Consider the following 15880-nt stretch of genomic DNA (forward strand, 5'->3'; position numbering starts at 1 on the left):
GTGCTATAGAAACGCATCAAAAACTAGAGCTCGAGGAGTTTCGACTTATGCAGCGTAAGATGAGATTAGCTATGAAGACCAAGCTGCAGGTTGCTGAAGCAGAGGATCAGATATACCTTGACTACGGGAACAAGAAGTTGGGAGTCGGCTTTCCTGTGAAAGCAGAGGATGAAACCTTGCTGTACCCAACTGAATGCGCCAACCAACCAGTACACACGAGTACACCGATTTCCCTGACTAGAGAAGTAGCAAAAACGTTATTTTCAAATTTTCTTTGACTTTTAGCAGATATAGTCCAAAAGCCAATAAGATCATCAGCATCATGTAGTATCCCCGAACCAGGTTTGATGAAAGCCCATCAATTTTTCCGTAGATACATCCGCACAGACCGGGAGACAGACGGGCAACCTGAAAACATATGCCTCCGGCACCATTCAGGGCAGAGGCATAATAATGAGACTCCTATGTCATAGGCTATGTCATGTATGTTTAAACCATATAAAATTTGAGACGGGTCACATTGAATCCCCCCCCCCCCCCATTAGAATTGCTAAACACCACGGCTCTAGAAACATCTTTCCATTTTAATCCAGAAAGTAATCACCTCCCTGTTTTTAGCCGAGGGTGAGCATGAAGCCACTCCATGAAATGAAGATTAGCATTTTTTTTTTTGCAAAATATATGTGAAAATGTCTAATTTCATAGATAACGATAACTATTTATTCTGTCTTCTAAACTGTTGTCAGGTTATTCCCTTTCTTAGAATGCACTGGGCTTGAATATTTACAAGAATACTCTAAAGAAATATATAATAGAAAAATACAAGAGAACGAACTGGCAAATTACAAATTTAAACACAACCTAAAGAGAACTTGACTTCTATTCACTTTTATCTTTTTTCTTTTTTTTTGGGGGGGGGGGTGGATTATGGATGAAAATATGAATCTGCTAATGGATATGAAATACTCAAATTATGCTTTCCATTATATTTCATACTAGATGGGGTTAGTTTGTATTGTTCATATATTAGATATTTCTTCACCATCGATAGCCTCAGTGCTTCAATAACACATGCACACTTTGAATTGATTGTTTAAGTAGGGAACAAAAAAAAAAATAAGTCGCCTGCTGTTTTTTGTAGTAGACAGCCACACAATGTATGCCAATTTTGGGCAATCTCTGGCAATGCAATGTCATAAGTGGAGTAGCTTTGTGACACTTGACAGAAGCATGATTTTCTCACAAACCCTTTATGTATATAAGGATTGAAAAATAGAGTTTGTTCCAAAACCTGAGAAAACTCAACATATCATATCTACTTTTTTTGCATATAAAAGAACATTGGACTTCACTCTTTAAGAAGGCAGAAACTACATGTATTATCATTGCCCTTACATACGTCAGTGACTTGTTGAGGAAATGTGCATGTTTTACCTGAAAGAAAAAAAAAATGAAATTCTCTTTAGGTTTTCCTTGAATTGTTCTACGCATGTGACATCATAAACTCTTCTCACTCTGCTGCGACTGCACAAATGATTTAAAGATTATTAACTTTTGAACTGAATGTCCGCTTTTCACTTTTTTTACTGATGTGTTCTAATAGTATAAGCCAGTTCGGGGTACCAGTTTGAGCATGTGCGGAAAAAGGTTATTTGTACCGAGAGACAGGTTGGTTTTTTAATTTCACTGAGATAAGCATCTGTAATGCTAGGATTATTCATGGAATCCTTATAAATGGTGCCTGCCAGTACATCCACTTGACAGCAAGCCTGGTATTTGGCAATGTTAACACACAAAAAAAGTTTGTTAACATATTCAAAACAGCACTTAATAAAATAGATGATTCCCTAAGTGTTGATTGACGAACCATACTGGTCACTTCATCTACACTGGTTAGGTTCATTCTTTGTTTGAATATGAGTTCCATAAATGGCTATGGTGGGCAAGCTGCTGCATTATGTCACTTTGAATTGAGCGAAGTGCCTAACCAACTGAGAAAAATGAAAGGTCAGTTGTACCTATGTGCACATGAGCTATCTCCGGACTGGCTTATTGCTGCGCATTCACTCAATCCACATGTAGGTCTATATGAAGGTGGACTTGCCCTCTAACTCTGATTATAATTTTAAGCTTTCTTTAAGTAGGTTGTATAAAGTGCTGATATATTTGTGTAAGGTTTGGTGAAAATTAAGTGTTAAAATGATTGGAAGAGTTGTGAGACTGTATCAACACTTGAGGTATTTCTCATGCATGATCATAAATCTCTGTAAAATATTGATGGTAATACATGTAGTAATAATGATAATGATAATAATAATAATAATAATAGTAGTAATAATAATGATGATGATAGTAATAATAATATATTTTGCTTCTGATCATTATGCTTGTGATGGTGCCAATACCAATACCTGCTTTATGAATGTGAAAAATCGACTGCTCTTTACAATATTTTGAATGTTGGGGCTAAACTGCATACATTGTGTAATTATATTTATGGTCTACTGAGTACAATGTGCTTCTTGTTTCCATCGCTTGAAAAAACAACAACAATGTATCAAAAAAATTGTTTTTAAACTTGTCTCACAAGACATATTCCTTCCTCTTTATGTCCAGTTTGTCATACCACTGATTGGTTAACTTTATTTTCCCTTTCTGAGGTTACATTTTCTGTGGAATTGTTAATGTTAATTTGATGCAATGAAAAGTGTTTTCAGATGTGCTATTCTGCCCAAGATTTATAACTGGGACATATCTTTAGCTGTGTGCATAAAAAAGTAACCAAATTTAGATGTGCATTCTTCATTTTTTGATTCTTTTTTTCACCTTTCTTATCATTGGTGTAATTGTATATGAAAAACAAAATGTGAAGTATACTAATTGTATAATGGCGCACATTCGCTAGCTCTCAAGTTTGGAATTGGATGGAATATGTCAGTACAAGTAGTGAGTTTCAAATATATATGACAGAACTTTGCCATACCCTTCATTGTTTTGGCAATAACTTGTGTACGAGAAATCAGAGTTGACATATCGCTGTTAATGTCTAAGAGCGTCATAAGAGTGTCTTTTGATTACACATAAAGGTGCTTAAGATGTACCGGTAAATTCAAGGTACATATCTATGATCCATTCTAGAAGTAGAAGGACAATGTGAAAGATATTTGTCACATAGTTTACTATTACTCTGCACAAGCTTCAGGGATTTTTTAAATAAAAAGAATTAGTGCTTTTTGTCAATGTGGTAACTTCCTTTAAAAGAAGAAAAAGTAATCATTTGATGGAAAGAACAAATATTTTTTTCTTTTTCAATGTACTGACCAAATTTCATACATTTTTGATTTACATTGCCCTTTTTATGACAAAATATGCATCTCGTATTAGAATTTGTAGAAATACAATGTATATTTGATGTTCACTTTAAAGTAAACCATGAAAAAGGAAATCGCTGTTAACTTGTCCCTCTTCCATTAGACATATATTAAAATGTTAATAATTTATATGTAAGTATGCACTGTATTCATCATGTTTATGTTCTATTTGTTGTTGAATTGAAGTCTCTGACTTCATTTTTCGAAAGATTGTGGATTTAATTGACTGAGAAACTGTGTGTAAATCTATGCATGCTATTTTGCGTCATGTCTGGAGTGTTGCCTTAGGTAATTGTTTGTGAAGTCAGTGAAGGCATCCAGTATATGATTATTTTGGTTTAAAAAAAGGTTATAATTTTCACCATATGGGGTGCAGAAAGGTAACCCTATATAGAGACGTGTGCAAATTGTATTGCATCCTATATTGCGGTGACTTTATCACCCCATAGGGTGCAAAATTACAACAATAACAATATGAACCATAATGGGTGCAGGTATGAGGTGCAGAAAGGGAACCCTGTATAGAGGTCCATATTTGCACCTTATAGGGTGTTGACTATAGGGTGCTAAATAAGAACCCCCCAAAATAGAACCCTAAATGGAGCCGCTGGTGTTACAACGATATGAACCAGAAAGGGAGCAAATTTGCACCTGAATTTTTGTTCACCATATGGGGTGCAGAATGGGAACCCAATGTAGGGGTGCAAATATGCACCAGATATGGTGTTGAATATAGGGTGCTAAATAAGCACCCCCAAAAATAGAACCCTAAATGGAGCCGCTGGTGTTACAACGATATGAACCCTATTGGGTGCAGAAAGGGAACCCAATGGAGGGGTGCAAATATGCACCATATATGGTGTTAAATATAGGGTGCTAAATAAGCACCCCCCAAAATAGAACCCTAAATGGAGCCGCTGGTGTTACAACGATATGCACCCTGTAGGGTGCAAATTAGAACCGTAATTTCTCTGTGTGTAGCGTGACAACGAGGTAACAAAATAGACAGAAATATGCAACAGAAACAACGATCCCGGAGGTTTTAGGAAGAAAAAGCAGAGAAAAAAATATACAACACACCCTTCAACTGCGAACTATAGGTTAAAGAAAATCTAATCATAGTCATAGCTTAGGCAATAGCAATAATAAAAAGAACGGCAATGCAGATTTTGCGGACGGGTAACAAAATAAGCTAATAAACTAATCCGATTCTGGGGGTAGTCATGATAGGATTGTAAAAGAAAAAAATCTTCAATCTCCTTTTAAATGAGTATGTAGAAGGAGCAGATTTGATATCATGATAGGATTGTAAAAGAAAAAATCTTCAATCTCCTTTTGAATGAGTATGTAGAAGGAGCAGATTTGATATCATGATTCAGGTAATTCCAATAATTTGGTCCCGTGTGAATAAGTATATTAATTCTTTGCTCTAATTCTTTGCTAGAATCGTTCGAAGAAGTAGTAAGTGAAACTCTTTAGAGCGTCGAGTGGGTGGAACGATTGATTTTTGAGGATCGTAGAACCAAAGATAGGTGAGAGTAAACTGTGATACATTTACTGTACATATATTGGCATAAGTTAAATAAAAATAAAACGTTGATTTTTAATGTTCCTTCATGTTCCTTCATGTGACACTCAAACTTAGAAAAAGTCCAATTTGTCATTGTTGTCTTTAAACTTCATGTGCTCAGTCATGCATGACATTTGTCAACAAAAATAGGTATCAATAAAGAGTTCTTCTTTCCACTCAACAGATATTGTGCTCTCCATAGCTGACAATTATGTAATAGTAGCCTTTCAAAGTTGGATTACTTTTTTTGACAGTAAAGATATTAAGATAGTATAGTATTATAGTATATTAAGAAGTTGCACAGATAATACGTTCAATGTCAAAATGATTGGAGAAAATCCTGGTAATGGTGAGGTATCCTAAGAATGGCACATCGATCTTGATATCTGATCCACCGAACAGACCAACACCTTCCAGGCAGTTCTCGTGACTGACGGTCGTCATTCTTTCGCCATTTTCAACTACGGCGACATCAACTGGACGACGGGGACGGCCAGCAACGGCAACTCCTACACGGGTCTTGGTGGAACTCCGGCTCAAGTAAGGATATTAACGATGATAATGCTGTTTTATGATAATGATGATGATGATGATGATGGTGATGGTAATGATGACGACGATGCAATAGACTTAGCCATTGTGAAAAACACTCACTTCTAATCAAGTAATTTCTTAAAATATTGACTGTCTACTCAGGGAATAGTAATATTGGTCACAATTATCTAATGTATCACGTAACTAGGAGGAGGTGATAATATCTCTTATTAAGTCTTCCATCGACTTCTCGAAATTTCTGTTCAAATCAACTCAAACTCGCAAACTGACCTACGTACATGTTAATTGATTACATTCTTTATATTACTTATCTGTAGATCTGCATAAACTTAATAATGATGACCTTTTTTGCGGGGAGGGATATAGAGATTATAATTACTTCATCATGTTTACAAGTATTGTCATCCCAAAACATTTTTTTTCTTCAATTTGCATACTATTTTGAAGGCGACGTCATGATCGTCTTTTGTGGTTTTGTAATGTGTTTATTTAGTAGTTGCAAGCTATTATATTTTCATGAAAACGTGCAACGTAAAAATCATTAACTTTCCTCTATAATTTCTGATTCCCATGATGAATACCATGATAAGTGAAGAAAATTACTCCAAACTCACTCAGGTCGGCTTCAATGCCGGTGACGGCGTCAGGTACTACAGCGTCCCTGGATCCAGAACAGACGACATCGTAGACGTAGAAGAGGCGTCCAATGTCAATGTGACTGGGAGATATGTCTTCCGCACCGATAGCTCCCAAATCATTGACATCGCAAACCCACCCTCGGGTACTCCTTCATACCTCCAGTACCTTCATTGTTTAGTCTTATTTTATGGCCATACAATTCCCTATGAAATTTTGCAGCATTTTTGCAAATTATCGTGGCACCTCTTAATTTCATTGTAAATCTTCATGTAGTAAAGAAAGAATAAAGGAACGGGGTTCTACACGAATAAGAAAGAAATTAACAAACATTTGCATACGTGAGAGAGAGAGAGAGAGAGAGAGAGATAGGGAGTCTAACATCCTGAAGTGTCTTACCAATTTACGAACCTGTTTTAAATTTAGAAACTCAAAACCTTTTGAAATATTTTCCAAAGGAAACCAAAGGATGCTGTTAAACATGAACACCAAATTGCTCTAATCAACCTTGCGAAATATTAGCGATGAATAGTAAATATTATGATAAAGAGATACAAAACCGAACCACAAAATTGAGCGTCGTATTTTTAAACATAATGTCGATCTAAATATTTCATACACCAAAGCATTGCAACTAGTATGAAAAAGAAAGACGAGGTTAAAGAAAAGTTGTAGTTCCACGTTCACTAACAACTCTAGAATACACGTTTTCACTACATGGTCATGATGAACAGTCCCTTTAGTCATTGTTTACAGTACAAACACGTTTGCTCTATTTCAAAACAGGTTCATGAAATTCGCTTTGAAAACGAAATATGAAACTCGTCTCTTTAAGACGAGTTAGGTGATACGCTTGGGGTCATCAGATAGTGGTCGCCCAAAGTCGACACATCTTAAAAGGGGACAGCTAGCAGTCGAACTTGTAGGTCCTTTCATGTATTGTGCAATATTAATCCAAAAGCAATGCCAACATTATTTTACAAGTAATCCTCAATTTCGACTCTAATTTTCACGAAAAGATGTTCTACGAACTTGAATACTGGTATACATCGAAATACATGTATTAAGTCGACTTCTATATGCCTACCAAATATAGATACTTTTCGACAAATTGTTGATGTAATGCAAAACAAAAGGAAATCACGTACAGGAATGGCCATGAAGGAGCAAGTCGATGTTACAAGGTACATGTATCTAACTATAATCAAGAGGTGGAATGTCATTAGCAACTCATATCCTTTCGGAATATGTAATAAAAAGAAAGGGTCCCCGCTCATTTTCAGGAGCTATGGCGAAAAGTTTCATGTCATTAGATATTGATATGAGATATGTTAACTCAAATGTTCATGTTAACTGGTCATGTCATTGTTGAGATATTTTGTTCACATTTCGTCAATAAGGAAGAAGAATAAAAAGGAAGATTCAATACATACAAACAAAATAGGTGCTGCGCTGTTAGCGTATCACCTAAAAAAAATGACAACATCCTTCCCTGGTACACCCTCAGTTACATGGTACGCGTTCAATTTGATATGTCTTTCTTCTTTAAAGTCAGTCACTGGTGATCGAGCATAATACATGTTTGACACCTTTCATTGGAAGCTAGAGGCCCTGTCACACCTTTCTTGGTAAGCTGCGCGGACTTGTTGCAAGTAGGGATTTTCCAGCACACAGGATGATTTTCTGCCGGCTGACAAGGATGCTGGCGATTTCCGCACTTACGTTTTACCTGCTACCTGTGTGTATTCAGTGTTGTCCGTGTGACCTGCATGACAGCTTCGAAACCGATTATTTTAGTTTTAATACGAGAGACATACGGGGACTGCGAGGTACCTGCATGGGGGTGGCCTGCGAGGTGCTGCCGCTATCAAGGACCTCCTACTGGTGTTCTGCGTGTACCTCTGCGGGTCATCCCCCGCAACTCAAACGGAACAAATTTTTGAGCATGCCCAAGGCCTTGTCAAACCGTGTTTGGGGAAGCCTTGCGGGTTGACGTGCGGAGAAAATTTTTGCTAATTTGGTACGCACCTGTCAGTACTTGCCACGTATCTCGTCCGTGGTTTCCCAGAGGTACGCACGCTGGTCCGATTTACCCGCAGCCAAGTTTTGAGCATGACCAAAACTTTTTTTTTCGGGTGAGTCGCGGGGATTGCCCCAAGAGGCCCACGCAGAACACCCAGTAGGATGCCCAAGTCACAAGCATTTGACCCGCTTGAAGTACTAAGTTGCCCATGGATCTATATGCCTATGCGCCGGACATTCTCCAAGCATAATACGGGTGTTTTGCTGACAAGGAACGGAGTCAAAACAGCCAATATCTGATCAGTTCTGCGTGCATGTTGAGGGTCAGTTACTGCCTTTCTGCTGGTTAGTAGAGAGTCGGATGCAGGCAAGATAACGCGAAACTCGCCCAAATCCTTGTCCGACAGCAAAGACTGTCCTGCGTGCTGGAAAATCCCCACACGCAACAAGCCCCTCGTAGCTTTCTCGGAAAGGTGTGACAGTGTCTAAAGGCCGTGTCACACCTTTCCGGGCAAGCCTTGCGAGCGACTTGCGAGGAACAATATTTACTATCCGGAGGCCCCCGCAGATGACCCGCACATGACAGTACCTAATACGTATCTCACCCGTAGTCGCCCGGAGGTGCGTACGCAAATCCTTTTTACCCGTAACATGTTTACGCCATGTCATACCTTTCCGGGCAAGCTACGCGGGCTTGTTGCGTGTGGGGACTTTCCAGCTTACCGGACAATTTCTGAGGGCGGACAAGGATTTGGGCGCGGTTTGCATATTATATTTGCTGGATGCGTTCTACTTAAGTTTTACTTGCGAGTATTCTGTGTGACCTGCGTGCCAGGTGCGTGGGAGCTGCCAACTCAGTGAAGGAATTCCTCTGAAGAAATTGCAGAAGTACCACAGAATGTTATCATCTTGGCCACATACGGGGACTGCGAAGTACCTGCGTGGTGTGGCCTGCGAGGTGTGCAACTCCGAGTGACTACGGACACGTGCTACATAGGTACTGTCACGTGCTGGTCATTTGTGGGGACCTGCAGGTAGCAAAAAAAAAAAAATGTTCTTTGCACGTTGCACATAACCCTTGCCCGGAAAGATGTGGCAGGGTCTTTATAAAGGGGAGTTAAAGCACGATGCAATCACTTGTGCATTAGTGCTACCATTGATTTGAGAGGTGAAATTGAGGTATGCCTGTATGTGTGGTATTATTATGGTAGTATTGCTTTTGAATTAATGTGACAATACTTAGTACTGCTTTGATTTTCAACTGTATTTTTGAAAATGTGTCGATCATGGGCGACCGTTATGTTTTATCCTTCACGGATATAGACTTACGTTCCACATGCTTGGTTCGTGGAAGTGTTAAGCTAGATAGTTAAAGGCGATGTCTCTGTCTCAAAAGACGTAAGTTTGGACCCATGCATGTTCGAACCCCAAGGGATGAAAACAACAATTTTTTTTACATTTTTTTTTAATTGAGGTAATGCCGCTTTTTTTCAAGTGTAAATCACATTGTCATGTAAACGCACATACATGCAATTTTCCTTTGTTTCTTATTGGGGGCAGCATTACTTCGACTACCGCAAAATTTTGCAGGTTTGTAACTATAAGAGTTCATATTATATAATGATAACAAGATTAGACATAGCTTGGTTATGAAAATAAGGGTCAAGGTTCTTATTTGAAAATGCCAATATTATAGTCGAGATGACATTTAAAACACTTAAAGTCATGTTTTAATTTTTTCTTGTCTTGGGTAAATATTGATTACATACGTATTCGAAACTTTGAATAAGAATATCTTTTCTCTTTTTTTACGGCCAAAAAACTTTCATTCCATCTGAAATTAGTGTTTCTGTCTACTGCATGACTGATATTCCGCCAAATCCGCCTTGCAGAGTGCTCAAGGCAAATTAACATACTAAAACAAGGAAACATTCTGTCAATCGTGATATATACAGAAATAAAAGGAAGAAATAAACTAGTTAGTGATCTTTTCAGCTATAGCTACAGTGTACGAAATTACGTCTATTCATAACAACGGATGTATTTATTCTCAGATATGGAGTCTCCGAACATCTCTTGTCCCGCCGACATCACGCAGTCTACCGATCCAGGAATGAACAGTGCTAATGTCACGTGGTCAGATCCCTACGTAACAGATAACTCAGGAATCTTAGCTGTCACCTCTACTTCTTTGTCGGGAAGGATATTTCCATCTGGGAGTACCACAGTATATATCACAGCTGAAGATTCGAGCGGCAACGAAGCAACGTGCAATTTTACTGTAACAGTCATCGGTAAATGTTTAATACATTATTAGTCATGACGTTGGTGACAAGTATTGTCATCTTATTAATTCTTTCATTTTTAGGCAATGATGTTGTAAATACTAAAATATATGTCCCCATCAGCTATAATGAGAATGCATTCTCTTCTTTGTTAGTGGTGTTGAATATAAGAAAATAAGAAAAAGTTCTGGAGATTTCGTTCGCGAGCGGAACGATACTCAGAATGTCTTCCTCTGTATTTTGCTTTCTAGATCTGGAGTCTCCGAACATCTCTTGTCCCACCGACATCACACAGTCAACAGACACAGGATTGTGTAGTGCTAATGTCACGTGGTCAGATCCCTATGTAACCGATAACTCTGGGGTCTTCACTATTACCTCTACTTCTTCGTCGGGAAGTATGTTTCCCGTCGGGAATACCACAGTATCTATTACAGCTGAAGATTCGAGCGGGAATGAAGCAACGTGCAATTTTGCTATCACAGTTGTGGGTAAATATGGAGTATATACCTATTCGTCACTTTTGATAAGAATATAATTATTTTTCATCTTTCAAGAATAAACTACTTTCACTCCTGCTGACATTTCGCCCAACCCGCTTTGCAGAGTGCTTAAGATGCATGCATACTACTAAAAATGAAAAATTTAGTTCATGGTGATTATAATATAGTGTGAAAATAAAAGGGAGTAATGACAACGTGTAAGTTATAATATAGGGTGAAGATAATAGGGGGAAATGAAAGGGTGATTTTTTTTTTTCATTTATTTACTTCGGTTGTAGGTAGGGTGTCCGGAAATATTTATGTGGCAAGATAAAGATGTCAATACAGCTATAGTGTATATATTTAACAAAAAACACACTTCACACCAGAAACAGAACAAGATTGGAAAGATCAGCGGGGATCGCCTGGGATTTTGTTTTTCTCTCATGGAAATTTGAATAGTCGGGGCACGTGTATTTTGTTTCGTACTCTCTAAAAAATATCGAGTGAAAATATTCACTCTTAACCCGTTGAGGACGGATTGATTTTGCTACAACACGCATTTCCCATAGACACTTGCCCGAGTATACTCGGGACTCGTCCTCAACTTAAAAGAGTGAATACAAAAAAAGAGTGAATTTCGAGTGAAATTCGAGTGAATTTTGAGTGAAAATGTTCATTTTCACTCATTTTGGAGTGACGTCAGGGATCACTCCAAAATCTTCCAGTGATCCCTGACGTCACTCCAAAATGAGTGAAAATGAGCATTTTCACTCAAAATTCACTCCAATTTCACTCGAAATTCACTCTTTTTTGTATTCACTCTTTTTAGAGTGAAAAATTTCACTCGATTTTTTTTTTTAGAGAGTAGTTTGGAGCAAACAGGAGTAAAACAAAAAATGTATCATAAGGACGGTGGATTTGTTTTATTAGATATATCTGTATTAGACACAATCATCACTTTATGACCCGGGATTTTTTGATAATTAGTAATTATTGTGCATTTGGAACGATTCGGATGTCAGTCAATAATATGGAGAGGGGATTTTAACTGTGTATTGGATGTTAATACTGATAGGAAAGGTTGACGTTCATGCCGTCAATGTTATATAAAGTATTATGCAAGAATTATCATTGATTGACATATATCATGGAGATTTTAAGAATCCTTTGAAATTTAGATATATATGGCGGTCAACATTTTTGCATTGCACAAATTTAGTTTCTCAAGTGACATGTTGTGACATATTACCAGGATATAAAACTAATCATTCTGCTATTATTTGTTATACTAAAGTGAATAATGCAGCAAGGGGTCGGAGATTTTGGAAGTTTAATGTGCCTCTATTGCAAGATGAAACATGATATACTTTTCTGATTCGAGAACATATACAAATGATAAAAAATAATTGTTTGCAAGAAATGGATCCAAATATATTTTGGGATTATCTAAAATGTCATTTAAGATCAATTGCTATTGAGTATTCCTTTCAGAAATCTAGGGAAAGACGTAATCATGAAAATATTTATTAAATAGACTGAAGAATTTAGAAAACATTTCGATTCATCGAGATTCTGATGTTCAAAGACAAAATGATGACTGTAAACAAGAGCTAGAACATTTTATGAATTTGAAAAAAAAAGGTTATACTGTACGTTCAAGGGCTAAGTGGCTGAATATGGAGAACGAAATTCAAAATATTCTATTTATTTAGAAAAAAAGAAATCAGCATTAGAGACTATAAGAATTTTGTCTACTGAGGATGGTGTGATTTTGAATTCCATAAAAGATATACCTAATGATGAAAAAAAAAGAATCATTTTTAGAAAAATTATATGCCACTTAAAACCCTCTCATTGTGGATTTAACTCTTTATATGCCATGTTCGCACGTCCCACTCAGTCGACGGCGTGCCAACTTCGCATATTCCGCTCAAACCCACTAATTCGCTTAAACTAATCGATAAATCGCCTAATCCCGCGGTACAATGAAAGCTTTTGTCGCGCTTTTGTTTTACATACAGCTTGCATTCTATGTGGTGATTTGCGTGTAAATTCCGAGTTTCTCTTACGGTTCCATGTGCAAAAATCGTGCCTTCACAGTAATGTAACAACTGGTCATTAAAAAAATAAGTAGAAATAGATTTGTCATACAATTCATATCAAAGCAAAGCGTGGCATTCCTCTTCAACTTTACTCACTATTATGTCCAGCTTAACAGAAATTTGTAGAAGATATATAAATTGGAAAAACATAATTCTTTCTCAAAGAATGGCTACCTTCGTGTCTCAGAATAAGGTGGCACACAGGGGGTTTCCACCATGGCAAATACAGAGTTAGATTGATTGGCATCATTAAATCAAAATGATTTAACCCCTAAATTATCAAATGATTTGCAATTGAAATGCGAAGTTTCAATTTCTTTTCAGGAATGTGTTGATGCACTTAAAACTATGCACAATAATAAGACCCCTGAAACTGTGGGACTGATGGTTTTCCTTCTGAAGTTTTTTTTTGTTTTTTTTATTCAGAACCTCAGTTATTGTTTAATTCATTTTTTCATTATTCTTTTGTTCATAAGAAATTAACACTTGACCAAAGGAGAAGTGTTATGAATGTCATTCCTATAAAAAAGAATACAGATTTATTACATTTAAAGAATTGGCGACTGATATCAATTTTGAATACAGATTATACAATTATTGCGCAATGTGTCGCTCTTCGCCTTAAAAAGGTTTTACCAGGGAACAAATCATGACCAATCTGGCTTTCTTCCAGGGAGATGAATTGGAGAAAATATTCGATGAACACTTGAAATGATTGCTTGTACAAATAAGACGAATACTACCGGGTTTATGTTTGTGGCTGACTTCAAACATTGCATTTTTTTTTTTTTTTTGTGGACAAGAGTATATAACATGGATTGAAATATTATACACAGATGTAATGGCTTGCATTTCAGATAACGGCCACACTTCTGAATTCTTTCATTTACAACGTGGTGTTCGTCAAGGGTGCCGTTTAAGTCCGTTACTGCCATAATGTGCAGAAAAACTTTGGCTGCACCCCCTTACTCGGCTGGTACCTGTAACCCAAAACTCATTAACGACACCTCTCTGCAGACCTATTGACGCAATTGACTCTGCTGGGCGGTCTTCAATCCTCCAAACTGATGTGCAAAAACAGCGTAATTTCACAGTTGTTTAGATTACAACAGTGCAGAATGAAATCAATGCGACATTTATCCGCACAGCGGATGAAGAGTTTAGATGTTTTATCACAAAAATAATTTCGGAAGTGGGTCTCTGATAAAGGTGTCATATCATTCCTATTGGAAAAAACACAGTGTTAAACAGTGGGCTGCATGTCACTGCCATAATTCATGAACACTTAGGAGTCGTAGGCCTACACTTTTTGGAGTTTTCAGCCCCAACCTTGTGCCCAACTTTATTGGGCGCTGGACATCTACACCGTGTGGATAGAATACGTATTCCCTATAACCCTAAAGAACAACTCCTGCCATGTCTGGTTGCAATGGAACCATTGATGGGTTTCAGCTAGAAAAGAAACAAATTATGTCAACTTAGTCAAAGGGATGACCAATAGTGCATGAGAGATGACACTCAAAGTGTGATGGGTGATGTACGAACCACAAGATTCATTATAGGCCCTGTGTTAGTTGCTGGTGTTGTTGCAGCCACGTCCAGTGGTCTTTCATTGCACAGGTCGCCGGTGTGGCAAGTGTAGACCTGACAATCAATTCCCTTGAAGGTCAGTCCAATAGCCTCCAGAGAGCTTAACCCTATAAAGCCCAAGCTATTTTGACCCCTTCCAGGCCCAATGGGGGGGGGGGGGGGGCACATTGTGCCCCCTATATAACTTCTTTATTATAAGATGTATGACCGTCATATTTGGCACATGGGTAGAACAACTCATACTCTATATGACCCAACATTTGAAATTTCTCAAGGTCATCCACTGAGGGCGCTATTTACCAAAATATACAGAAATACATAGGAAATACGCTAAAATAATGTTTTTTTTTTAATTTCTTTATCCCAAGTATATCTATGTTTTTGTTTTATATCAATCATTTTCATATTTACTACAAAGGAAAAGCAAGTCAACCTTCACTATTTGTTATGTTTGAAGTTTCTCAAGGTCAACATTTTTATGGGGGCGCTATTCATTTAAATGTACAGAAATATTTAAAACCTATGATGTATTGCTCGGAATGGATACATATATTGGTATCATATTTCTTATTTCCAAAATATTGAAATTTTGAGTTTGCAGATTGATAATAATGATAAACAAATGATATTACAGGCAACGCTTGTGTGAAGATAACACAAAATAAAAGGGTAGTCTTTGGAAAATGCTGTATTTTCGATTATTTCTATTGTATCTATTGTTTAATGCGTATGACATATAGAAAATAAAGGAAATAATAAGAAGACCATTTCAGGGTAATTCACAACCATAATTACTTCACCCTTTGGTCCTTCAGCAAATTACAGCCAAGAAAACCCCCACTTCATCCATTATTATATTGTTTGATGAAATTGGAACAGAAAATCGTGCAAAATCTGACGAACATGGTTGTCAGTTTACGGTTGCTATGGCAACCAACAATATTGGACATAGCTAAATTATACATCAAAATGTGCGCAATAAGATTTTAGGAAAATTCACCAAATTTGGTTGAAATCGGGTTAAGGATGTAGGAGTGGCAAACGAAAATATGGTAGGGGGCACAATGTGCCCCCCCCCCCCCCTTGGGCTTTATAGGGTTAAGGGGCCACTAATTTCATCTAGCGCCCCAACCAAGTCAGATGAAGTGAGACACATGTTGGGAGGCATACCCTCATCGCCGCACCCTCTCTCCATTTGCGTAATGGTCACATTGCCAATTATATACCTCATTTCTAGAATCCTCTCATGTGAATGGTTAAAAGG

General features: G+C 37.5%; 1 protein-coding gene across 1 annotated transcript in view; it reads left to right on the plus strand.

Moving 5' to 3' along the window:
* The window catches only part of LOC139708449 (uncharacterized), a 99268-nt gene that overhangs the window by 35302 nt on the left and 48086 nt on the right, over positions 1 to 15880 (plus strand). The window contains exons 5-8 of the mRNA XM_071620399.1: positions 5344 to 5481; positions 6115 to 6277; positions 10209 to 10448; positions 10691 to 10930. Coding sequence (XP_071476500.1) covers positions 5344 to 5481; positions 6115 to 6277; positions 10209 to 10448; positions 10691 to 10930 — 781 coding nt within the window. The remainder of the gene's footprint in view (positions 1 to 5343; positions 5482 to 6114; positions 6278 to 10208; positions 10449 to 10690; positions 10931 to 15880) is intronic.

The sequence above is a fragment of the Diadema antillarum genome, unplaced genomic scaffold (genome assembly GCF_040938485.1).
Source record: "Diadema antillarum isolate AM-2024a unplaced genomic scaffold, OU_Dant_1.0 seq00001337_RagTag, whole genome shotgun sequence".
Classification (NCBI taxonomy): domain Eukaryota; kingdom Metazoa; phylum Echinodermata; class Echinoidea; order Diadematoida; family Diadematidae; genus Diadema; species Diadema antillarum.